Source organism: Bombus flavifrons, chromosome 9, assembly GCF_040668555.2.
Source record: "Bombus flavifrons isolate JBK064 chromosome 9, iyBomFlav1_principal, whole genome shotgun sequence".
NCBI classification, from domain to species: Eukaryota; Metazoa; Arthropoda; class Insecta; order Hymenoptera; family Apidae; genus Bombus; species Bombus flavifrons.
Window position 1 is genome coordinate 13,385,534 of NC_138450.1, and position 23,149 is coordinate 13,408,682.

The 23,149-nt window shown below is 35.9% G+C and overlaps 5 protein-coding genes across 10 annotated transcripts in view; 3 read left to right on the plus strand and 2 right to left on the minus strand.

Annotated features, from left to right (window-relative positions):
- The first annotated feature begins 2 nt into the window (after positions 1 to 2).
- LOC138183737 (ribosomal RNA-processing protein 7 homolog A) lies at positions 3 to 5,824 on the plus strand. Of its 2 annotated transcripts, none has more exons than XM_069121101.1 (5): positions 3 to 102; positions 4,627 to 4,686; positions 4,771 to 5,103; positions 5,189 to 5,491; positions 5,571 to 5,824. In XM_069121101.1, exons 2-5 carry the CDS (start codon positions 4,632 to 4,634, stop codon positions 5,654 to 5,656), a joined length of 777 nt encoding a protein of 258 aa, XP_068977202.1. In that variant the 5' UTR covers positions 3 to 102; positions 4,627 to 4,631; the 3' UTR covers positions 5,657 to 5,824. The 2 variants fall into 2 exon arrangements, with proteins under 2 accessions (XP_068977202.1, XP_068977201.1); XM_069121100.1 differs by lacking the exon at positions 3 to 102 and adding an exon at positions 3,850 to 3,977.
- Alr (Evr1_Alr domain-containing protein Alr) lies at positions 146 to 2,625 on the plus strand. Of its 4 annotated transcripts, none has more exons than XR_011174133.1 (4): positions 146 to 276; positions 475 to 660; positions 829 to 1,283; positions 2,352 to 2,625. XR_011174133.1 is itself a non-coding variant. In XM_069121105.1 (4 exons), exons 2-3 carry the CDS (start codon positions 577 to 579, stop codon positions 1,219 to 1,221), a joined length of 477 nt encoding a protein of 158 aa, XP_068977206.1. In that variant the 5' UTR covers positions 146 to 276; positions 475 to 576; the 3' UTR covers positions 1,222 to 1,248; positions 1,816 to 2,156. The 4 variants fall into 4 exon arrangements, 3 of the variants coding, with proteins under 3 accessions (XP_068977206.1, XP_068977203.1, XP_068977204.1); XM_069121105.1 differs by lacking the exon at positions 2,352 to 2,625 and adding an exon at positions 1,816 to 2,156 and having other exon boundaries at positions 829 to 1,248; XM_069121102.1 differs by lacking the exon at positions 2,352 to 2,625 and having other exon boundaries at positions 829 to 1,331.
- LOC138183735 (transmembrane protein 145) lies at positions 1,827 to 3,792 on the minus strand. The gene is made up of 4 exons (XM_069121098.1): positions 3,661 to 3,792; positions 2,875 to 3,301; positions 2,220 to 2,809; positions 1,827 to 2,096 (listed from the first exon to the last, which is right to left on the minus strand). Exons 1-4 carry the CDS (start codon positions 3,754 to 3,756, stop codon positions 1,827 to 1,829), a joined length of 1,383 nt encoding a protein of 460 aa, XP_068977199.1. The 5' UTR covers positions 3,757 to 3,792.
- LOC138183736 (integrator complex subunit 15) lies at positions 5,778 to 7,366 on the minus strand. Its single transcript, XM_069121099.1, has 4 exons — positions 7,068 to 7,366; positions 6,363 to 6,984; positions 5,990 to 6,291; positions 5,778 to 5,918 (listed from the first exon to the last, which is right to left on the minus strand). Exons 1-4 carry the CDS (start codon positions 7,144 to 7,146, stop codon positions 5,830 to 5,832), a joined length of 1,092 nt encoding a protein of 363 aa, XP_068977200.1. The 5' UTR covers positions 7,147 to 7,366; the 3' UTR covers positions 5,778 to 5,829.
- Positions 7,367 to 7,959: 593 nt separating this feature from the next.
- Positions 7,960 to 23,149, plus strand: part of usp (retinoid X receptor ultraspiracle) — a 63,826-nt gene continuing 48,636 nt past the window's right edge. The window contains exon 1 of one of the 2 annotated variants that reach the window (XM_069120606.1): positions 7,960 to 8,290. In XM_069120606.1, the coding sequence (XP_068976707.1) occupies positions 8,272 to 8,290 (19 nt within the window). In that variant the 5' untranslated portion in view covers positions 7,960 to 8,271. The remainder of the gene's footprint in view (positions 8,291 to 23,149) is intronic. The other variant, XM_069120602.1, reaches the window with a different exon arrangement.

A 23,149-nucleotide genomic window follows, 5' to 3' on the forward strand; every position in this document is an offset into this window, starting at 1 on the left:
ATGTAGAAGATCAACTTTACCGACGACCGTATCATTTGCGGTGCAGTCAAACAGTCAAAACTGCACTTACATTTGTCACTCGCTGTCTGCAGGTCGGGTCAGGTTAGTCATACGTAACTTTTTCTTCTTTTTCATCACTCAAGAACTCAATGTGAACGTAGGAGCGGCGTATGTTTTAAACTTTTCTATCTGCATCTTCTGTTTCGTAATATAAAGTTATTCTTACATTCAGTTCCTTATCTGAAATGAGTTGCAAGTGATCATGTATATATAAAGGTATACACATATATATATACATTCATGCTTATATCAATACATATTCAAAGAAAATTAGCTAGTAAAACACTTATCGTGTATTGAAATAATTGATGATAAAAATAATTTTAAATGATTGACTTAGTAAACATTTGTTATTATGTCGAAATGTGATACGGTAATATGAAATATTTATGTGTTAATTTTTCAATGTAATAGGTGTGTGAATTATAATTTTGTGATAGAGGTTATCTTCCACGTGGAAATATTGTTAATTGAAGCAATTTTTAAACGAATGTATACTGCGATTTTAAATACAAAATGTCTCACGAAAAACCTTGTCGTGCATGCATGGATTTTAAATCGTGGGCAAAGAGTCAAAAGAAGGCTTTCGATTCCGAAAAGGTATAAACAAGGATTTTTTAAATAAAGCTATATACGATACATAAATCCTTTTTTTAATAGTAATGTTAAAAACTAATACCGATTAGTTTCTAAAAGGTGAAAAATAGTATTACACTTTATGTTGTGAAATAAATTATTTATTCTCACATATATATTTTATTATGTCAGGAAACTGAGAAAATAGAGAAGAAAGGTCCACCTGTAAATAAAGTTAAACGTGATGATTGTCCATTAGATAAAGATGAATTAGGTTCAAGAACATGGTCATTTTTACATACCATGGCAGCATATTACCCTGATAATCCAACTGATGAACAAAAGTTGGATATGTCAAAGTTCTTTCACACATTTTCCAAGTTTTATCCTTGTTATGTATGTGCAGAAGATTTACAAGAGCAATTAAAAAAAACTCCACCACAAACCAATTCACAGTCACAATTGAGTCAATGGCTTTGTATGATACATAACGAAGTAAATAAAAAACTTGGGAAACCTGAATTTGACTGTAAATTAGTTGACCAAAGGTGGAGAGATGGCTGGCTTGATGGTTCATGTGACTGATGATTATTAGTTATGATTGTAAATTTTGTAATGAAACCTATATGTGATATAAAAAGCACCATGTAAGTTTATTGTAAATACTTGTAGGAATGCTATAATAATTAAAAATATTATCACATATAAATTAACCGTTTGAGTCCCAGGGATCTTTGGAAAAACAGGGTCGAAAAATCCCGAACGGCGCGATAGCGCTTGTCTTAATCGATTGCGAAGAGAAACAAGCAGTGCAATAGCGCTCGTCATATTTGTTAGTTTTATGAAATACATCTTTACTATTATATATGCGTACTATTAGTTTATAAATATATCAAGTTTTTTGCAATAAACATTATTGAGAAGATAAGAATGAAATACAAAATACAGTCAGTCGTCCGTAGCGTTCAAATATACTGGGTCTTTTCGAGGCAAAATCTAAACAGCGCGATCGCGCTGCTTGGGACTCAAACGGTTAATATTTATCTTTGTTAACTAATTGTTAAACATAATGTCCTTTCTTAATTATGAACATTCAAAAAAAAAAAAAAAAGAAAAGAAAGAAGTAGAAGTAGACTCGGCATACAATTACAGTTATACAGGTTGTCAGGTGTTTTGAAGTATCCTTACTATTAATATTGCAAAGTAGATGGCGTTAAGTGTGAAATAGTGAATGCAGAGCTTGTTGTTCTAACATGAGGTTCATAACTGTGATCTTGTCCTTCACCACCAACAGGCATGACTTGACATGTTCTAATATGAAATGGAAAACGTTTGTTAGCCATAGATGGTCTGGTTATGTATAAAAACATTATATGTCCCATAAAAATAGTCCATAACAAACATCCTTTAGCAACGCTTTCTCGTACCCACTCATCTACTAATAAAGTAATGCAGAGTACCTATAAAATTATAAATATCTTTTTACACATTGTAAAAAGAATAAATAAATTTTTTACAAATATTTTGTTACATAATATTTTACATTATTGTAAATGCAATTAAATGCATAGTTTTTTATATACCGTTAATGGATGACATAAAAACCATGCTGATCCCAATGAAAATAATGAACCATAAAAATGAAGCTTTGTTGACATTTTTCTAACGGTCTTAAAACATCGAAGAGAAAATATAATCCATGCAATCAATTTCAGTATTATTAATCCATAGCCTGGTGGTGACTCATAAATATACAATACCAATCCAGGATCAAAGACATCGGATTGGTAAATATATAATGAAAATTGACAGAAAGAAATCAGACAAATAAAACATATAAGCCATCGAGTTTGTCTGACTGTTAAAACGCTCTTAGTCACTGTAAAACCAAGAGCCAGTAATAACATAAGTACAGTGTACAAAATGTCTGAACATGCTTCTAGAAGTTGACCTAATAAATAAGCATTTTCTGTTGGTATTCCTCTTAAACCAAGATTTATGTAACTATAAATCTCAAGTAATATTCCTACTAATTGACAAAGTAGCGAGGCTATAAATATTTTGTAAGAAACATGTAGTAGTCTTCTTGCCCTTAGTTGTATGGCTATGTAAAAACTAAGTATTACAAGTATCACGTAAATACAAGCAATTGTTATCAGTTCTGGCAGTATATCTGAAATGAAAATAGATTTAATTAAATAGCATTGAGTAATTTTAAATCAATATAACGTTACTTGCAGAATTCGTCTGCTGAAAAATGTTCTTTCCAAAAATGACCATGCGGCGCATTTGTTAACGATATCCAATACGACACATTTAGTCCAGTTTTTGATGAACAATCTGCTAATGCGATAAACCACCATCTTGGACGAGATGATCGAAATCTTCGATGACTAGAACATCGTACTGTTGTTTCTTCTTCTTCGACGCATCCTGATTGTTCAGATGTTAATGTAGATAATGGTACTATTTGACCAATTCCGTCCCAAAGTATAGCTTCTTTTTCTATGCATGTTTTATTCGAAGGGTAAACGCTTGGCCATTGATCCGGTGCATCATAATACAATAGTATTTTTAAATCTTGTTCTTTGCCTCCCAATTCGAATTCGTACCGAAACGTGCCTTGTTGCGTTAAGAAGCAAAATCTTGCTAAAAATGCCCAATTCTGAAAAAAATTACAGCGACATAGAGTGGAAAGAAATCAACAAATGTTTAGATTAATAATTATTAGGAAAATTATGAAATATAATATATATAATTACGAAACATAATTCTTGATAATTAATGATACTAATGACACTTGATAATACTACGTAATATATAGAAACATTATGTACAATGTAACAATACAGTTTATATTTACTATCTCTATTTGATTGAAATTAAATGTGATAGTAATTAACATATATTTTTTTAAAATAGCATATTTTTATTAATTTACTTTTACGCGTTATTTTTCAAAATTTAGTATTAATATTATTGTTTCAAAATACACTTAGAAATTCGAAAAAAAATGCTTATTACTTCACGTGTTACAAGGTGTCCTCGAAGAATTTTGGCCTCTGAGTATGTTAATAAAAAATTAAATAACATAAAAAAGAATGACAATATGTTAAACATAGTTGATACACGTCCGTACAATTTTCCTGAACTGAAATGATATCTACATATCTGTAATATGTTACCTGCTACCTGCTACCTGCTGTTTTTCTCATGATCAATATTTCCCTGCTATTTAGAGCTATGTATGCATTTCAATTAGTGTATTGATTTATGTTGTGATAATAAATATTTTACATATAAAGTAAAAAATATTGAATATGAAAAAACAATAACCAATGGTAAATATATAAATTTTATATTTTTTAATCGTAATTTAAAGCTTTAGAATCGTTTTATTGTTTAGTGTATATTTTTTATGACCTTGACCTTTCTTTACAATAATACGATAATAATATATAATAAAGTAATACGTATACATATATGTATTGAGTGTAACAGGAAATATTAAAGATTTTATTTAAATTATATTGTTGGAATTAATGTTTTGCGATAGAAAGTGTAATTAGAAACTTACGAGTCTACTTAAATTTAGTAAATGATACATATGAATATAAAAAATAATGTTATTTTATAATTAATAAATAATGTATAAATCAATTTCTTGGACATTTTTTATTAAATATCAATATTTTACATTAACATAAATTTGTAACCATTATTAAGAAAATATATATAACATGATGATAAAGAAATCTTTTTGTTAAAAATGCTAAATTAGTTTCATGCTTCAGTCATACGTGTCGTCTCGTACTGATTGAAATATAAACACGTATTTTGTGTTTTACAGTGCAATGATAATTCATATTAACTATAAGAAAATTCTTAGTATCTCTAAAAGTCATTTGTAATCTTTATATTATGTGTTGTAGCAACATTCATAAATCTAAGTTAAAAATTACTATTAATTTCTGTTATTAATTTCAATAGAGGTTATGCACAACGAAGCGATCATGAAAAGTAAAACAGGAGGTCTTAAGGGTTTTAAAAGTAGGTACAGTATTCTTTGTTAAATACAATAATCAGCTTATTTATCTATCTGAATAAATTTTTATTCAATTATTCAACTTGTAGCATTATGGATTCGATTTGACGAAGAAACTACGGACAAGCACCAACTATTTTTTAAGGAACATTCAATTAGAAATCAAGAATCTATACATCCTAAAGGAAAAACACTATTTCTATTAAATATTCCTCCTTATGTTACACATAAAGCATTAATTAAAATATTCAGTGATTTGTGTGGAACTGTTTCTAAAGTTTATTTTGCAACTCCTAAAGGATTTAAAACTGCATATATAGTTTTTGAAAAAGAATCTGATTTAGAGAAAGCATTAGAAATTTCTGAAAACTATGTAATAACATTAAATAAAGAGAAAAAGATTTGTTTTACAGGAGTGGAAAGTAAGTTATCTAAACACTTATGCATGGATTTATTGGATATCTCTCTATGTAAAATACTTCTAATTCATTTTAATAAATTTAACAGAATGGTGCTTAAACTATAATCGTTCAGTATGTAATGAGAAGGAAATGAAAAAGAAAATTGAAACTTATATGCAGAACTATGATCAAAAAATTTCTGAGAAAATAGCAAAAGAAAAAGCTTTGGAGGAAGAAGAAGAAAATGATGGTTGGGTAACAGTAACAGGACGAAAGAAGAGAGGACAGTTTGCACTTTCCAGGAAAGAATCTACTATTAATAAAGTGCAACGCAAAGAAGAACAAAAAAATAAGAAAAAGCAATTGCTTAACTTTTATACTTTCCAAATTCGGGAAAGTAAAAGACAGAGTAAGTTTTATGTCAGATTGGTCTTAATAAATATATGCAGAATTTTGATATTTGGGGTCTTATTAAATTTTTTTTATAGATTTAGCAGAGTTAAGGAAGAAGTTCGAATTAGACAAAAAGAGATTACAAGATCTAAAATCTAAGAGAACGTTTAAGCCATTTTGAGATTGTATGTATAAGATAGATTAATCATATCAACGTGAAATATATATTTATTATATTGTAAAAAAATTTTTTTTTACATTTACAAGTATGGTTTTGTATTTATATAATTGTATTTAAATTTATATACAATTCCACAAAATAAAAATAACTACAATAGAAAGACAATAATGTAATTATCCAGCTTTAGATGCATATGTCTGTAAAGTCCATTCAATTAAGAAGTGTTGATATGATAAAGGCTGTAACAAAGCCAGTAACTCTTCTGTAAAAAAAAGCACAAATTAATCTTTAATTAAGGACTAATTTTATATGTTAAATGATTATGATATGTACGTTTGTTTCCATAAATACAATTTGCAGACATAGCTGCACTAACAGCTTGTGCAAGGCGTTCCATAGCTAACTCACGCGAAATAGAATTAATATTTGTTTGAGATTGCAAACTAGTTGTTAAAGTTCGAGTGGTAGCAGCAAAATGCTGTGCGGATATAGCATGTTTATTATTTCCGCTATTTTTTAATCGTAATACCGAATCCATAAGCAGTTGTTGAATTTTAGAATACAATTTCTTCTGCTCCTCAGAATATTCTGTATTTTCTGTACCAACTGAACGTACAGGTGATAAAATACACCATCTAAAACAGAGAGTTATACAATTATGAATACTTTATACTTAATTTTATGCAAAATTTTTCTTTTGAGTTACCTGAATAAACCTGCTATTGGAGTTATTGGTGTCATTGGAATGCCACCGGTTGGTAAAGCAGGATTATCCATCAAAGGAGTCAATAAGAGACTTGGATTTTCATCTATCCATTCTCCTACCAACCTGAGCAGTTCTGCAGGTGGATATTTGTCCTCATAGACTTCACCTATTGCCGTTAGTAAGTTGGCAGTGAAATGTGGTGCAAGAACAGGAAGCTGCTTCAATTTGTCAATAGATTTTGGAGTAAGGACAAAATAGTCATTAAGTACGTGCCTTGCTAATCCTACGCTCTGTGGTGAAGTAGAGCCTAATTGCTGCATCCAAATTCCAGTTGCATTTAAGACTGCTTTATTTTGAGTGGCAATGGCTAAAGATACTAAATTGCCTAAGATTTTGTATCTAGGACTATCTGCAGGGAAAAGGGATAAAAATACTGCATTGCGTACAGCGGCACTTCCTCCAGGACTTTGAAAAAAATCGCTCAGAACTTCTATTAATTGCAACTCTTGTATCGCTGTCGTCAGGTTGCGCTTTTTCCGTTTCTCTATTTCTCCGAATACAAATTCCGATATTAAATCTAGTTGTAGATCCATTTGTTTCCCAGGTCTGCTGCATAGTATTTCTTTAAAAATAGTATCAAAATTTAAAAATGTTAAAAAATATAGGGTTATCTACTAACCTAACCTATTTCAACCAATGTCTTACCGATTCTGCATAATGCTTCTCTAGCGCAGTAAGGAAAATCTAATTTTCGCAAATTTTGTTTTATATCATTGCCTGCCATTAATGCATACGTGCCACTATAATATCCAGATACATTTAAAATAAACTATTCAGTCTTTGCGTAACATTTAATAAGCGCTTTACCAAAACATTGAATATATTTTCTAAAGCTATAATTCCGGATTTTTATGAAAGCGATATGGTTTTGGTAGCTAACGAAGACTGTATATTGATTGGTACGGTTATATTTTTTTGAATTTCTGCCATTAAATATCCAATAAATACGTAGTTAAGTCTGCTGGTATAAAGAAAAATATTTCTGCAACTTATTTCATGTACATATGCCTGTATCCCTTATTTAATTGCGTTAAATTATGAATTAAAATTTTACTGTACGTACTTTTTATGCATTCAATTGTAAACAATATAATTTTTATTCGTAATCAATATGCAGGATATATAATGCGACACCGAATTTTTAAAACCAAACAACACAATATATTATTTAAAATGATATTATACATTGAAGCTTAATATTTTTATGTTTTAAAACATACATGATATAAAGAATAGTAATTTTTTATTACACGGAAGATATAGGAAAATCATGATATATATAAAAAAAATTCAATTTATTTACAGAAAGTGTAAAAATATTTGTAGCATATTTTACATAAATTTTCTACTCGTTTCTTTTAAATTTGTATAAATGATTTATTGAAATTCTATTTTACATTTGTAATATGTACATATGTTAATAGAGATATATTTTTTTTTAGGATTTTAATAAAATTTATCTTTTGTTTCACATGTATCGCAATGAAATCGGGTATCCAATGCGTAGCGCCACCTTTGAGTAGGTTGCGAACTACACTGTTAGTCAAAACAATCGCCGAATTCAGGATCTATTTTTAGGCGGCACTCACTAAGCTACGGTACTTTACTAATTTTCGTGTGCATCGAAAAAAGGGACAGACGCTTGTAGTGTTTCGTGTAATTGTCTTTCGATTTTGGAAAGGTTCAACGACCTCACGGTAATTGTGACAAGAGACCGACCGGCCATGTTTATACCGTGGTGAATTTTGAGCTAGCGGCCCGTAATCTACAAAGTAATTTTCCACGTGTACTTGTTCGATACTCGTGTCGTCTACCGTACATCCAGCACGGTGTTTAAGGCCTTTTCGAGATGGAGTCTAGCGAAAGGGGTGAGTAAATCCGCAATAGAAATAAAATCACGACAATATTGAGCCTCTGACACAAATCGCGACCTGGGGGCAATGGCAGTGTCAGGGTCGAAACGGAACTAGTTCAGTGACCGCATTCGCGGCATTTGACCGCGATATTACCGGAGAATTTCTTTTCGAATCTATCCCTTATTCATCTCAAACTCTCTATGAATACGGCGTTTCTCTTTAGAATAGCCTTCCTGTGAAAATTCCTCTCGAGACCGAATCTATGTCACGCATCTCACTTTTGATCTTGACTGTACTCTCTCTTAGTTCAATTCTTACGCGTATCTCTTTTATACATATTTATGAACATAGAAATGACATATAAGAAAGAAGCATTTTATATTTCAGTGTAATTTATTTTTCTTTTAATCGTCTGTGTCATAAACGAGCGATTTGTTCGAATAGGTGTAGCTTGTATTTCGTGTTTCTTTGACGTTTTACGAGATAGTAAAGAAAGCTGATCGGTCAGACGGCTACGTTTTGTATTACGCAATAACATAACGGCGTGTCTCTAACCTAGATAATCTCTCGCGTATAGTGAATTGAAGCCAGGGTACCGCTTGACAGAGACACGTGAGAATTATTATCGCTTGACCGAGTCCGGCATCTGTTGCAATGTGGCGACACCTGCCGACCGTTCGTGCACGTCCTACCTCAAGCTAGTGCGAATTAACCCTCCCTGTGTTTGTTGCCGTTTCCACCCTTTCGTTCTATGAAAGGCAGAGACAAAAGGAGCGATGTAGTAAAATAAATAAAAGTGAATTCTTTTAGAAATTATTTTGTCATTTAATGAAAATCTATGTTGGGTTAATAACGTTGAAGAAAGTTATTGTGCTAAATAAATGAATATAGTTGAATTAAAAACTAATTGGAGGTTAAGTTTCAAGTAGCGCAAAGAAGCGAATATTCGAGTAATAATATTCAATTATTTTTTATTTTTTTATTAGCAATCTATCGAGGCAATAATGTTAAACAGAATTAAGATGTTAGGAAAAGCTATATTCTATTTTATATACAATGTTTATTGACAAAGGATAAGGTTAGAAGACGTTTAATAGCGCATAAGTATATTTAAATTGTGCAACTAATTATCTCGCATCATTTTGCAAAGATTTAATATACAATTTATCTTTTTCATCGAACTTTTTACAATCATGTGTCAGTGTTTCTTTTCCTATAGAACCATTTTTTTGTATAGGTATACAATTTATAAAACATAGTACGTAGTTCGAATTTTCTAGGAGTACGCTGTTTCGCGAAATTTCCAGAACCTTTCGGTCGCTACTAGAGGGCAGGCGTGCGCCATTGTTTTCCCTTTTATTTTTAATCCATTCTCTTTTCATCCTTTTTTCATTCTTCTACTGAGATTCTTCTCCTCTTTCTCTGCCAGACTCTTCCTTGTTATATAAGTCCAAGGACGTACTATGCGATTGTACTGTCTCTGTCCATTTTTGCATCTCTCTCCCTTCTTGTCGGTTTTTTCTGCTCTCTCTCTCTCTCTCTCCTTCTCTCTCTCTCTCTATACTAGTAACGCCACCTTTTTCTTTCTTTTTCTAACTTGTTTTCTGTTGTCCCTCTTTCTCTTTTCCTCTTTATTCTTCCGGTGTGTTGCATTGTCGTTCTTTCTCCCTCCCTCCCAATATACGTACTCTATTCATTGCTTCACTGTTGCTTTATTATATTGGCCTGTGCATGTTGTGCATCCCTCTCTTTCTTTCTTTCATTGTGCTTCGATTTGCATTATGATTGGATGCTGTTCTTTGTTAAAACCGGTGTACTATTAACACGCGTCCTCGGTTGAATAATTTATGAAAAACGTGCTACCCGCTTTTGAAAGAAAGATCATGCTTTTAGTTGTCGGATCTCTTCTGTCTAATTTTTCAATACTCATTTCAAGGTCAACCACATAGTTCTCGTAAACAGAGTATTATTCGAAATGAACTCGAATGGATTTAGACTATACATCCTAACCTTGAATTGCTTCAAGGTCATGACTGAGCAGAAGTTACGTAATCAAGGACTAACTGCAGAGATACTCAACCGAGCCTAAAACTTTGAACTCAATTATTTCTTCCCTTCTTCGTGCAACATTATATCGCATTTTTACTCAAATTTCATTTTATATGAATTTTTATATAGTATGTGGTTAAGCTAGCTGAATTATATTTCTATTGGAATTTTTATGTATTTTTATGTATTAAGTCGGCTTTTCAAAAGAATCAAATCGGAAAGGGGTTAGCGTGTTTCGCTATTCGTGTACAAGTTTATTTTCGCACGTGCCGTGCGCAAACGGGATCGTTTATGTCCACGTCCAATCTGTACTGTTCTAGGCTTGCGAAAAATTTGAGAAAGTTGTAAGACATTTAACAAAGTCTCTACTACGCTGTACGATCAGTTATTAAATCAAATACGTGAAGCTTTTCTATATAAAATGTTAAAAAATTTGCTTCGAGAAAATTCACGAGCAAAGTTTAATAATTCATCACAAATGGGAAAGTTTTAACGATTTAGAAATAAACGATCCTAGGTTAGTTACGTAGAGTTCGATTGAAAATATATAACATAATCTCGAAGAAAGAAAATTACTTTTCTAACAGAATTAAACGGATAAAGATAAGCACCTTCGAAGTTTTCATTCCGTGAACAAATTTTAAAGTATATTAAAAGATTTTTTAAATTTAGAATATTTCTCTTAATTATTCCTCTAATAATTAATACATCATGAATTATTAACTAGGGCAAGCAGAAATAATGCCAATTGCATAAGTAACTATATCGATGATAAATAGGATGCAAATGCGTGACGATCGTCGCGTTTCATTAGACTATCGTTCGCGACAATTGAATGGTATTGATTTGTAGTGTTCAACGCGAACCAGAAGGATGGATAATCGACGGCCTTGCGCGAGATTACACTCGTCCACCGGGTATCGTACGATTTCGCGTCCTCAAAGGGAATTACATGCATGACGAATTAGGCGTAACTTTTCAAATCGATATTTTTTGCAATAATTTTATCTCTTATCTTAAAAATTACGATCTTCTTTTAATTAATTTTCAAGAGTAAACTTTTCAGGAATAGAAAAATAAGTTAGAATTAGTTTGTTTATCCGCGAGTGGCCTTGTTGGGTGTAGATATATTTTCCCTATCATTCGACTAACTCTTATATTTGAACCTCGTTGAATGAGTCAATTAGCAAGCTGCTCCAACATCTGCCACAAACAATCGTTTTCCTTTGCTCCGACTGGCAGTTCGTATACTTATACTTATATCGGGTGTTTTTCAAAAATTCGCTTTTAAGTCTGATCGATCAAGCAAAGACTGATCGGTAGATGATCAGTATATTTCCGACTTCCACTATATTTTCGACTTCTTTTTTCGCGTAGAATCACCCCCTTTTCGCTTGTACCACCAGTTACCAACCACCCTGTATTTTTGTTATCGTTTCAAAGTCACGATTAAACGTTTCTTCCTTACGAATACTTTATCTTTCGTCATAGCTGAAATCAAATACTGTTTAAATCGAATCAGGGAATATACCCGCGTCGCTAAAGTTCCACATAGTTGGCACTTGATGAAGTCTATATAAACTTTTAGAATGTGACTAGAAATACGTAAGCATGTATTACCGATGTCTTCGTAGGATCAATTTTCAACCACCTCCGATTACTTGTGTTACTTCTTTACTGCGCGCATGTTTATTTTATTCCCGACAACGTTGCAATTTACCAAATGCATCCCGAAAGAGTACGTCCCAAAAACTCGCGTCGAATTCAACTCGCCCGTCGCCGAGTATCGATGTCGAGCCAAACATGCAGCGTCAAGTTCGCCATGGTTTTGAAACGCGATCTCCAAGTTGTTTCGAGTAGCTTAAACGAAGGCGTGAGTTTCTGAAGCGCGAGTTTCGGCAGTTTATGGCGTAACTGGTGGCCGTTGCATTTAATTCCAAACGAACATTGGCCAACGCAAGGATCCGTTCTACGTTTTTATGCTAATTAACGAGATAGAATTTCATCGTGTGGGCGTAGGACATTCACGTTCGCCCGTTTAGATAGCTCGGTCGATCTCTCGCTTGTCGTATCGGGTCAGGACATCCTGCAGTTGCAACCCGTCCCCCGAAACGTGCAATTTCAGGGATTATTTCCATGAACGAACTCGTACAATCCACCGAATATCGTATATCGCAGGCAAACGGTAATTTCTGGTATCGTTTATGCGGGAAACGCGAAACGAAATTGGCTACTGCGACGATATCCTGCGACGAAAAACCTGGTTTGCGTTTGTGGTTCGTTCGATCTATCGTAATCGCACGAAACTACCGTGTTTCTCAAAGTTTTCCTTTTAAAAGAATCGGCCGCTTGCGTTAATTACTTACGTTAAATATACAGGGTGGTTGGTAACTGGTGGTACAAGCGGAAAGGGGGTGATTCTACGCGAAAAAAGAAGTCGAAAATATGGAATAAAAAATTTTTTTTTAATTTTTCCATCGAGACAACGATCTACAGTGAGATCCGTTATAACGAGACGCGATAAAGTGCACGCGTACCGAGCGAAAATTCAAAGTCGATTTTCTCGAAAACAAAGCCTCGAACGAAAAATTTGTATTCTATATTTTCGACTTCTTTTTTCGCGTAGAATCACCCCCTTTCCGCTTGTACCACCAGTTACCAACCACCCTGTATTTCTCGACTCTACCGCGGTCGAGTTTTCATACTCTAATGCGACGTTTGTTTCAACGAACAAAGGAACCTTCGACGTTTCCAGAGAAACTACAATGGAAAATTGAAAGAAGTGATTATGGGTATGAATAAAGAGTGTATCTCGTATCGTACATATTTCTTGTGTTTTTCCGAGACTAGAGAAGCTTCTAGCAGCAGAAGAACACGACTGTGTCGAAAATGACTTAAAGAATACAGTAACTGTATTCTTTTTGGATTAATGAGGTTCCATTCACACGAAATACATGGGTACTCACGTACTTCTACGCCTATAGTATAATATACCGTTTACACAAAGATCACCGTCGTGCAAAAATTTGTCGTCGCTAAATGACCAATGAGCAATTAATCATTTTTCAAGCTTTTTATCTTAAACCGATCTCGTAAAAAAATTATCTTTCCTAACTGTATCGTTCTCGTAGCAAGTCAACGGTATTTTCCCCGAAAATCTAAATGCACGATTGCCTCGAATTTGGCCGAACAAGTCGTCTTCCATTTTTATTCCAAGCGCATAGCCAACGTCCGATCGTTAACAACGGCTAAAAAGCCTCAAGATTTTTGACCCGACCTGTTTGCTCTTCGATATAGTCGATAAGATTGTCCCGCGAGGAACTCGCATATGTAAATAGCGATATGTAGCTCGCGATCGAAGAAGAAAGGAAAAAGAAGGAAAAAAAGGAGCGCGAAGGAAAAAATATAAAAAAAAAAATAAATTACTCGTCGTATCTGGCTGTTTAACAAATTTCTCGAGATCGAAAGGCGGATTCAACGGGAGAAAATAATCGTCCCCCGGATAGATCGTGTCATCGTCCAAGTCTCCATTGCTCGTTTCTCCTGGATTATCCGCTTTGCGCGTTTTCGATAAATATGCACGAGTTTGTCTCTCTGTCGCGGTTCGTTCGCGGCAAATATAAATAGACGGCTACGAAGAGTTTATTGATCGCGATGCATCCAAGGTTTTGCAACGGCGGAGCGCGATTATGTAAGCAGCACGTGCAATTATTGCGTTGCGTCGCGGTTCAGACGTTTGCCCTACGGCCAAGTGCCTGTTTCCGATAGGGTGACGTTGCTTCGACGCGGAACGCTACTCCTCTTTCTGAAATTTTTCCATCCGTTTTTTCAAGTTGCGAAAGAGAGAGACGGAGAGAGGGAAAGAGTTAAATTGTTAAATTGTTGTGGAAATTTTTAGACGGATTATGATTCGTTATCGCGCAATTTTTATGGGATTCTTACGTTGGGATTTTGCAGACGATCTTGTCTTTATGTTGGAAGATTTCGTAAATTTTTGTTAAGAAGAGGGATAATTTGGTTATTTGTCGTTCTTGTGGAATTTTTATCGAATCTATTGTACGAGTTTTTTGAGGATTCGAAGGTTTTGAATAGGTTTTGAATAGGTTTTGAAGGTTTTGATAGGAAAGGACTTGTGGTCGATCTTTTCAACGAAAGGAACAACGCGGTTGCTTCTCGTTGTGTGGAATTTTCATGAAATTTCTGTGCTACATAGCTGTATTACATACGTTTCTATATTACATAGGATTTTACATTGTACGAATCCTGCATACGTGTAAAAATGATTTATTGCTATATAGTAGATAGTAGACGTATAGCAGATAACGCAAATCCGAGATTAGAAATGAATGTGTCAAGGTGTCCGAATTAATTGATTACGGTCTGCTTAACATTTTCTGTCGATACGAAATTAATCCAAGAGGATGGAAAATGAAGAAAAAGGGTGAATTATAACGAGGTAAGGTAACGAGGTGGTTTATTGCCATTTTCGATCGAAGGTTAAATCTCATCGACAAGGCTGTCATCTTTTTAGGCTTTTTATCTTCTTATTTAATATATCAACCTTCGATGCACGTTTTTATAATTAGGACAAGTGGGTTCCTCGCTCGAGTAAAGCAGTTTTACTTGGGAACACTGGGCGTAATTGCAGATCGAACGATAAAATTGATAAAAGACACTGGTTAAACAGACTATTTTCTCCGATATTGTCAGCTTGATTTTCACAAAGTTTGATTTCACAACGATACATCTATTCCTTTCTGATGGGATCGTACAAGAAGGGATGAAAAAAAGTGAAACAAAAGACAGAGTCGTAGGACACAGTATCTTTTTAAAATAGAGTTTAACGTTGCGTCGAATTCAAAGTTATTAATTATACGAGGCATGGGAGAACATATATAATTTATATCTAATATACAGAGTGGTTGGTAACTGATGGTACAAGCGGAAAGGGGCTGATTCTACGCGAAAAAAGAAGTCGAAAATAATAGAATAAAAATTTTTTTTTTAATTTTTCCATCGAGACAAAGATCTACAGTGAGATCCGTTATAACGTACCGCACGCGTACCGAGCGAAAATTCAAAGTCGATTTTCTCGAAAACAAAGCCTCGAACGAAAAATTTTTATTCTATATTTTCGACTTCTTTTTTCGCGTAGAATCACCCCCTTTTCGCTTGCACCACCAGTTACCAACCACCCTGTATATAAATTTATCGTGTAATTTGCTTTGGTTTCCTTGACATAGCCGTTAGTTTTCTTCCAAATTATCTTCCAGAAGGAGTTTTAATCCGTACAGTTCGTGTCGTTAAGATCAGACGATCCCATCGTTACAGTAACAAGCTGCATTTTCCGCGTCGCAGTGTAATTTTATTATTACGATAATTATTATAATTGATTTCTTCCTGAATAATTGAAATCGCATGCTACAGAAGAAAAATGTTCCTTAATTGGCAAAACATTCAAATTATCAATGTAAATACGTGATATATAATATAGTTCTTTGCCACATAATAAGAAATTAATTTATGTAAGTATAGTAACCATATATTGCATTACTCTTATTCGTTATTCATTTACGATTATTCTAATACATCTACCAAGTAACTTTCAGCGTTCATAAGAAAATCGCCTACGATTACGGTCGACTATAGTCGCAGGGAATTCTCGTGATTCTTTTTTACTTTTTGCACTTTCGAGAATTCAAGGTTACTTTCGAAATCAATTTTCAGCAGTTAGATCCGATATTTCGACAAAAAGAGAGGATAATGTTCAAGGTGAATTAAAGGGCGCGGGAAGAAACGCGGCCTTCCGACTGTCCTCGCATACAGCTTTTCAGATTTCAATGAAATTATCTTTTCACTTGCACGTTACGTCATCGTTGTAATTTTTATCGGTTTGCACGGCCGACTGGTATCGCTTTTGCGATCGTCGTTTCTTGTTCGTGTCTCGCGCGAGAACATGACCCGTCTGATCGTTAAAAGTCACCGGAACTAACGATCATCGCGACGTTTCTTGAGAGGATTCGTTTGAAAAACACGAAAGATGTAAATACGATTTGTAATATAAATCAGTGCGCGAATACATTTGCCACGGAGCAATTTAAACATTGGAATCGGTAAACCAGATTTTTTAACGACTATCCGAGAGAAAGATATGAATTGAAACGTAGACTGTCGTCGGAACGAGGTTGCTTGTATAATTTATACTTGACGAATTTCTTTTTGGTAAATTGTATATTCTACTTTTGAAATATCGCTTTTGTTAATGTCTCGCGGTTAAAACCGTACGGTTAAAACGTGTTTGCTTTTCTGCGCGATTGCTTTCACCGAATTTCTTTGTCGTCATTGCGTCGATTCTCGTGCATGACCAGCGCAACGTCTTGATACGCGCGTCATATCGAAAAGAAAAAAAAGGAAAAAGAAAAAAAGCAAAGCAACGAGATATTGCAAAGTATGTTCAAAGTACGATAAAGGCACGGTGTGTTACGCTTCGTTTCGATGATAAGACGTTGCTTCGCGACGTAATTGTTTTCAGCGGAAATTTTTTATCCCAACGTTTCTCTGTATCTCCGTTCTCCACTTTCTTTTTTTCATTTTTCTCCATCGAAATTGCTCGATGACAGAGCAATTTCGCGAGGTTTACTTGCCGATGAGAATAATCGAATTGGTTGAACTTCGAATAGTTCGCGGGAATCTTTGTCTTCGTTAAAATTGCCGCGTTCCTCGGATTACCTTTTTATCTAATCTCGTCTTTTTATCGCAACAATATTCTTCGCTCTCGAGTAGACACGTAAGGATTCGATTCGAACAAATAAGAGGAAGAAGACAAAGTACTTTACAGACAGCGATACGATAATTTCGCGTGCAACGCCAATTTGCGAGTGCCATCGTTAAAGCGTTAATTCAAGCAGAATCAACGACGAAACGATGATTTCCTTCGCTTCGTCGAGGAAAAGATCGTTTATTTACGATTCAGTCGGAACGTGTTATTCGACGCGATCGAAAGTGGCGGTCGTATTCGCGATAAAACGAGAGGGAACGGCTCTCCACAGCGGTGCCAGGCTTTACGTAACACGGCTAGACCAGGGTCGTCGTCGTTGTTAGTCGCGGTGCTGAAGCTCGGTGCACGCCGTGAGGAAAACACGTGGAGTGTGACTGACTCGTTCAAGTTTCCTTCCTTTTCTATCGCGATCGCTATTTATATTTCCGCAAGGCTGCGAGCACGCGTTCAGGTGCGCGTTCGTCGATCGCGTGAATTGTAAAAAGATTCATCGCTTTGATTTAGACTCGGGTTAACGGTGTATATACGTTTTACAGCGAATACGTCAGAAGAATGAAACGTATATACGGTATGATCCGCTGCTACCCAACCGACACCAGGTCATACGATACTAAGGATTAAAACGAAATCTTTCCTTCTTTCGACGAAATACGATACAACTCCGTCTATTCGAACTTTTCGGAGGATCAACAGTTCGCGTCATTGGGTCGCTCGGAAAGTTCGTCCCGATTTATTTACATTTCGATTCCATGTATTAGGTGGTCCGAAAAGATTCTTTCGTTTTATAAGGAAGTAATGAATGCACAATATTTTTCGTTTTATATTATTTTATCGAATTACGTATGATCCATTTCGTTCTATCAAAATAAGGATCACAACGTTCGACAGATTAGGTCTCATGTTTGTATAAAGATGCATCGTTGTAAAAGACGTGTCTGTAGAAGAAAGACACTTTTCGGACAACCTAATATTTTAGGTTTAGCAAGAAAAAATATCGAGAACGAGGAAATGATTTGTATTAGGTCGTCCGAAAAGTTTCTTTCGTTTCATAAGGAAATAATGGATGCACAATATTTCCCATATTATATTATTTTATCGAATTACCTATGATCCATTTCGTTCTATCAAAATAAGGATCACAACGTTCGACGGATTAGTTTGTATAAAGATGCATCGTTGCAAAAGACGGGTGTGTAAAAGAAAGACACTTTTCCGACAACCTAATACATTTATCGAATTATATAGGTGTCATTTTTTATTCCAGTTTCTGCATTCTTCACGCAGCTTGAATCCTTCCAGTACCTTTCAGCAGTACCTTTCAGCAGTACTTTTCGGCGAGAAATTTTTCAACGTGATTTTTTATGTCGACCAAATTCCTTCAAAATTGCAACGAACTTTCCCACCCAGTGTTCCCATACAGTGTGAATCTCAATGCGAAACTCCGACCTTCCTTTTCCCCTATCGTATTGTCCTGCATTCTTCAACCACGAGGATCAAGAATCGTTGTAAAGGGATTTACTGGAGGACAGATAAGCGGGCAATCGCGAATTGTTGGCGGTTGGTCGGTCGCGTCAGGCCATCGATCGCGTCTGCTCCAGGGTGGCGGGACGGTCCGGCGCCGGGGTTGGCGTCGCTATGGTGGGGAAAGTGCACTCGGTGTGCACGAGCAGACCCTATATGCAATTGGCTGGAAAGCGCATCGCTGGAGGGGATGCTGTCGTGTAAAAGAGAGACCGGGCGAAAGGGAGAACGAGAGGTGTGCGAGAAAAGAGAGGGGTCACGGAAGGGGAAGGCAAGTGCACACACAAAGTAGACATATAGGTCAATGTCGGGACACTCCCGTGCACTGTTTAGCACGACTCACCTACTGACCTACTTGCCTCCTCCTTTTGCGTACTCTGACCAGCTCCTCTCCTAGGTTCCCGGTCTCTCGCGGTTCCAGACGTCGGGACACAGGTGTTATACAGGGTGTGGTCGACGTTTTTCTACAGACGAACGATCGATTACGCGTACGTACGTCTAGTTAGCATTGGAATTTTAAATAAGAAAAAATAGGAATACGGAAAATAATCGGGAAATAATACTCTTAGACTATTGAGATTATTAATACGATCGGAAAGCTACTAACGAGACGTTTCACACGATCGCGTGTAAAAAGATTTTTTCAAAGAATAGCGTGACGATCGGATCAAGATCGAAGGATCGTTGGGAGAAAAACCGACGCGATTACCTGGAACTCGTTAGTCGAAGAAATCGACGAAGGTAAACGCGGTTACTCTCGCCAACACGACATCGTCGGCTTTCCGACACACTTCGTAACGAGCTGTATAACGACCAATTAAAAATCATGAATGTTTACGAAGCGACGTGATTAAAGCATCTGATTCACCTGCGACGAATAGCCAGAAGAATTATCTTGCTTACGAATTTTAATTTCTTTTTTTTTTTAATTTCTCTTTTCATATTTAGAAAGTCGAGCAGTTCCTTGCCCGCGATTTGTCAAAAATTAACATTGCTCATTTTCCTGCAACCGTTACAAATAGTTTTGACAAAACCAACGTTCGCTGTATATTTTACGTCGTAATATTACACGAATACAAAATCCTATCCGATTAATCGTTTATCTGATAATCTGGGTCAATTATCACGAGACCAGCGGTATTACAGGATAACGAATTTCACTCTAATTACTATGGTTGTCGTGGTATGTTTAATCCACGCGTGTTCGCTGTACATAATTTATTTTTTAAAAGAGATCGCTGTTGAAAAAATACGCGCTGAAGAAGAGGTAGCGGGAAATATCTCCATTACACGTGTCGGGTACGCGCATCCTTCATAATCCTGATTCATTTGGTTGACCTATATCCGCGTTCAACGGCGAGCTTTTATTGTCCTCGTCTTTCCAGACCCACGTATCGTTCTTCTATTTATGCGTTTTCCTCGACAGCCCGCGAAACGATAACGCGTTCTATCGGTCTGTTCTTTTCTTTTCGAAATATCAGCTGCAAGACGAGTAATCGAAAGATGTTCAATTGTAACGCATAATCTAAACCGAAATGAGACTACACTCCAGTTGGAAAGCTCTGCCAGCCAACCTTGCCGTGTATATATCTCGTAATACATTATAGACAGATAGTTTTACTATTAAATTTAGTTTCCATTTCGATGAAAGGATTCCAACCGTCGTTTCCCAACGTTCTATTCTCTTTTCGCGAACACGTTGCACGTGTTTCCATGGGAAATCCGCACTTGACCCAATTTCAGCTCGTTCGATAGCCGATGGTCCCGCGAAGTTTCCACAGCAAGCGCTCGGGGGAGGAAAGGTTGGACGCACGAATCGTGTTTCAGCGTGAAATTGCAACGGGAACCTTGACATTCCCGTGAGATCGGCAAATGGAAACTCGTCACGTAAAGCGCGCTTCCACGGGGACTATGTATCGGGAAACCACCGACGAAGCTCTCTCCAGAAGCATCCGTAAAGTTTCTCGTTGCTGAACGGACGAGGTTTCGGTTGGTTGCCACGAGTTGCTCCGGATGTAACAAGTTGGAGGAACCGTTACGAAGATTTCGTTGTTCGTCGGGAACGATTACCGGCCATTGTTCGAGAGAATAATTTCTTTGATCGATCGAGTCTTTTATCGTTTATATACTTAAAAAAAAAAAAAAAAATAAAAAAATAAAAAAACGCGCTGATGTCTTCCAAAACGGACGACTAATGAATCGATAAAAATTATTAACACATTGTCCTTCGGTAGTGAAGTAGTAGAGAATGGTCTCATCAGTCGTTAATTTATATTCGTATAATTTTTTAATCGATAATATACGATGAGACTGCTGGAATGGATAATATATTTATGTAAAAGAATATTTATGTATTTTATATAAAGTCGCCACTAACAAATTATCTCATTTTTTGTTGCAGGTGAGTTACGACGTTCTTGTTCGAATAGAATAGCGATGCTTCGTTACGTAAGTAAGTTATTAACGAAATATGAACGAAATATGCGAATTTAGGTCAAACGAAACAGGACGATAACGTGCATTAATCGGTAATTTAATAATACCTGTTCATTTTCTACGTCCACTGTCTTATGTTTCTTGTATGATATGTCATAGAATTTGTCTAAGAAACCACAGCCTTAGAATTAATAATCCACAAAAGTTTTTACATATTAAACTCGTTGTTTTTTTTTTAAACTTTCTTAACTGTCTACGCCATAGAAGAGTACGTCACCACGCACTCGATAAAGAACGACGAAACAAAGGTATTCTAACGCGAATAGATCAACACTGTCCGGTGAATGGGCTCGAAAGGCGTCGTTCTATTTTTTTATACTCTCTCGTCACACTTGCTCGACGTAAGAACAAACAATAATTCACTTTCCGTTAAGCACTTTCCTCGGTTGATTGGCTTACGAGAGAGTGCTACCTTAATGCGGTTATCCTTAACTTGGTCAAGGTTTATCTCACGGTCCGAAGGGAGTGTACAAGCTGATATAAAATACAAAAATAAAAGAAGAAACGGAAGACGAAGGAGAAACGATCAAGCTCCTTTAACTGTTTCTTGCAACGAGCACCGTTAATGCCATGTTGTTCTTTCACGATACGACCCAAGTATCGATTCAACGAGTGCATCGTTAAAGAAGATTAATTCGTAAAATTTACGACGTCGTATACGTATAAACGATACTTGTCACGAACAAGAATAAACTAGATATTTCTAACGGAATACTATTAACGTACTATTCTCTTTTCCCCACGCAACCACTTTTTCTGATTCTGATTCAGATTCTGTCATATAGCTCGGAATCTTTAACGAACTGAATCGTATTTCTTAAATGTTTCTTGGATGTCGACGCTGTGCTAGATTCGATGCCGTCTTTTCGTCTCTGTTGTTCAAATTTTGTACATTCGTATCGTTCGCGGTGACTTGTTAGCGGCTGATTTTCGCAGATGGTGGCGGTATGGTCGGTCTGTTTTGCCGATGATGTAGTCCTGGATGATTTCAGCGTGGCCGATTTGTAATCGGGACAATAAGGGGATTTATCTTTCTTGTCCATGGATTTTCCATGTATTGGCACGTAGAGTTATGTTATGGATGTAGAGGTTTTTTTATCGTCTGTTTTCCTTTTTCTTCTTCTTGCGTGATTGATGAGATCCTAGCGAAGAATTTGAATCGGAGATTCGGTAGACGATGATGTAGTTTCGGCGACTTCGTTTTTCTTGTATCTTTCGATAATTGCGCGTTTTTGAGTTGATTTTGATGGAGCTTTAATCGCACTTATGCAGCTCGAGTATACGACTAGATTATGGATGTCGTCTGTATAGCGTAGTTCCGTATGCGAGTTTCACGGTGTCCAAGAGTGCGTTTTCTCAGTTGAGATAATTGACACGGATGTGTCTTGATCGTCTGATCCTCGGGCGTGATAGCGATTTCTGAGTTTCTTTTCGACGCATCTGTGTGGATCTTTTTGTACCTTGGGTATTTCTTGTCCAGTTCCGAGAACTTTGTTCCATGTTGTTGCTTGCTCGTTCATTTTTTGCCTCGGTTGTCCAAGTCCGCGTTTAATCGAAGAATCTTCATCGTCCATTTTCCGTGCATGCTTGAAGCGAGGTGTTATTATTTTATTCGATCTTTACGAAGGTGTCCATTGCTTAAGAATATCACGTTTAAATAAAATTATTACCGATGTCCTCGCGCTAGGATACCACGTTATCCGACAATCTTCGCAAAGATATATAATCGTTGTAAAATATGCAGCGCCAAAGGAAGTCGACTCGCAAGATTTACAACGCAACGTCTATCCCATGTCTGTCTCAAAACAGGTGTAGATCTGTCTACTTCAAACGGAATACAAACATGACAGCGAAAAGCAACAGCGATGCAAGAAGAAGCGCAGAGATCATCCGTCACACAGGCAACACGCTAAATCGGCCATAACTCAACAGGAATTGACTCGAGAACGCTTTTATTGACGCTTCCTCGTTCGCTTTGATAAGCGTCCTGACATACCAGACGCTCTTTTCTGTTTCACACGTCGCGT

Excerpts from the sequence above, each read along its gene's own strand:
- LOC138183737 (XM_069121101.1), top strand. The coding sequence starts at position 4,632 with ATGCACAACGAAGCGATCATGAAAAGTAAAACAGGAGGTCTTAAGGGT. Across the intron at positions 4,687-4,770 it reads AGGTCTTAAGGGTTTTAAAA|CATTATGGATTCGATTTGAC; the intron begins GTAGGTACAGTA and ends TTCAACTTGTAG. Across the intron at positions 5,492-5,570 it reads TCGGGAAAGTAAAAGACAGA|ATTTAGCAGAGTTAAGGAAG; the intron begins GTAAGTTTTATG and ends TTTTTTTTATAG.
- LOC138183736 (XM_069121099.1), bottom strand. The coding sequence starts at position 7,146 with ATGGCAGGCAATGATATAAAACAAAATTTGCGAAAATTAGATTTTCCT. Across the intron at positions 6,985-7,067 it reads AGAAGCATTATGCAGAATCG|AAATACTATGCAGCAGACCT; the intron begins GTAAGACATTGG and ends CTATTTTTAAAG. Across the intron at positions 5,919-5,989 it reads TTGTATTTATGGAAACAAAC|AAGAGTTACTGGCTTTGTTA; the intron begins GTACATATCATA and ends TTTTTTTTACAG.
- LOC138183735 (XM_069121098.1), bottom strand. The coding sequence starts at position 3,756 with ATGTTTAACATATTGTCATTCTTTTTTATGTTATTTAATTTTTTATTA. Across the intron at positions 2,810-2,874 it reads TTTTTCAGCAGACGAATTCT|ATATACTGCCAGAACTGATA; the intron begins GCAAGTAACGTT and ends TTTTCATTTCAG. Across the intron at positions 2,097-2,219 it reads TTTTATGTCATCCATTAACG|GTACTCTGCATTACTTTATT; the intron begins GTATATAAAAAA and ends ATAATTTTATAG.
- Alr (XM_069121105.1), top strand. The coding sequence starts at position 577 with ATGTCTCACGAAAAACCTTGTCGTGCATGCATGGATTTTAAATCGTGG. Across the intron at positions 661-828 it reads AGGCTTTCGATTCCGAAAAG|GAAACTGAGAAAATAGAGAA; the intron begins GTATAAACAAGG and ends TTATTATGTCAG.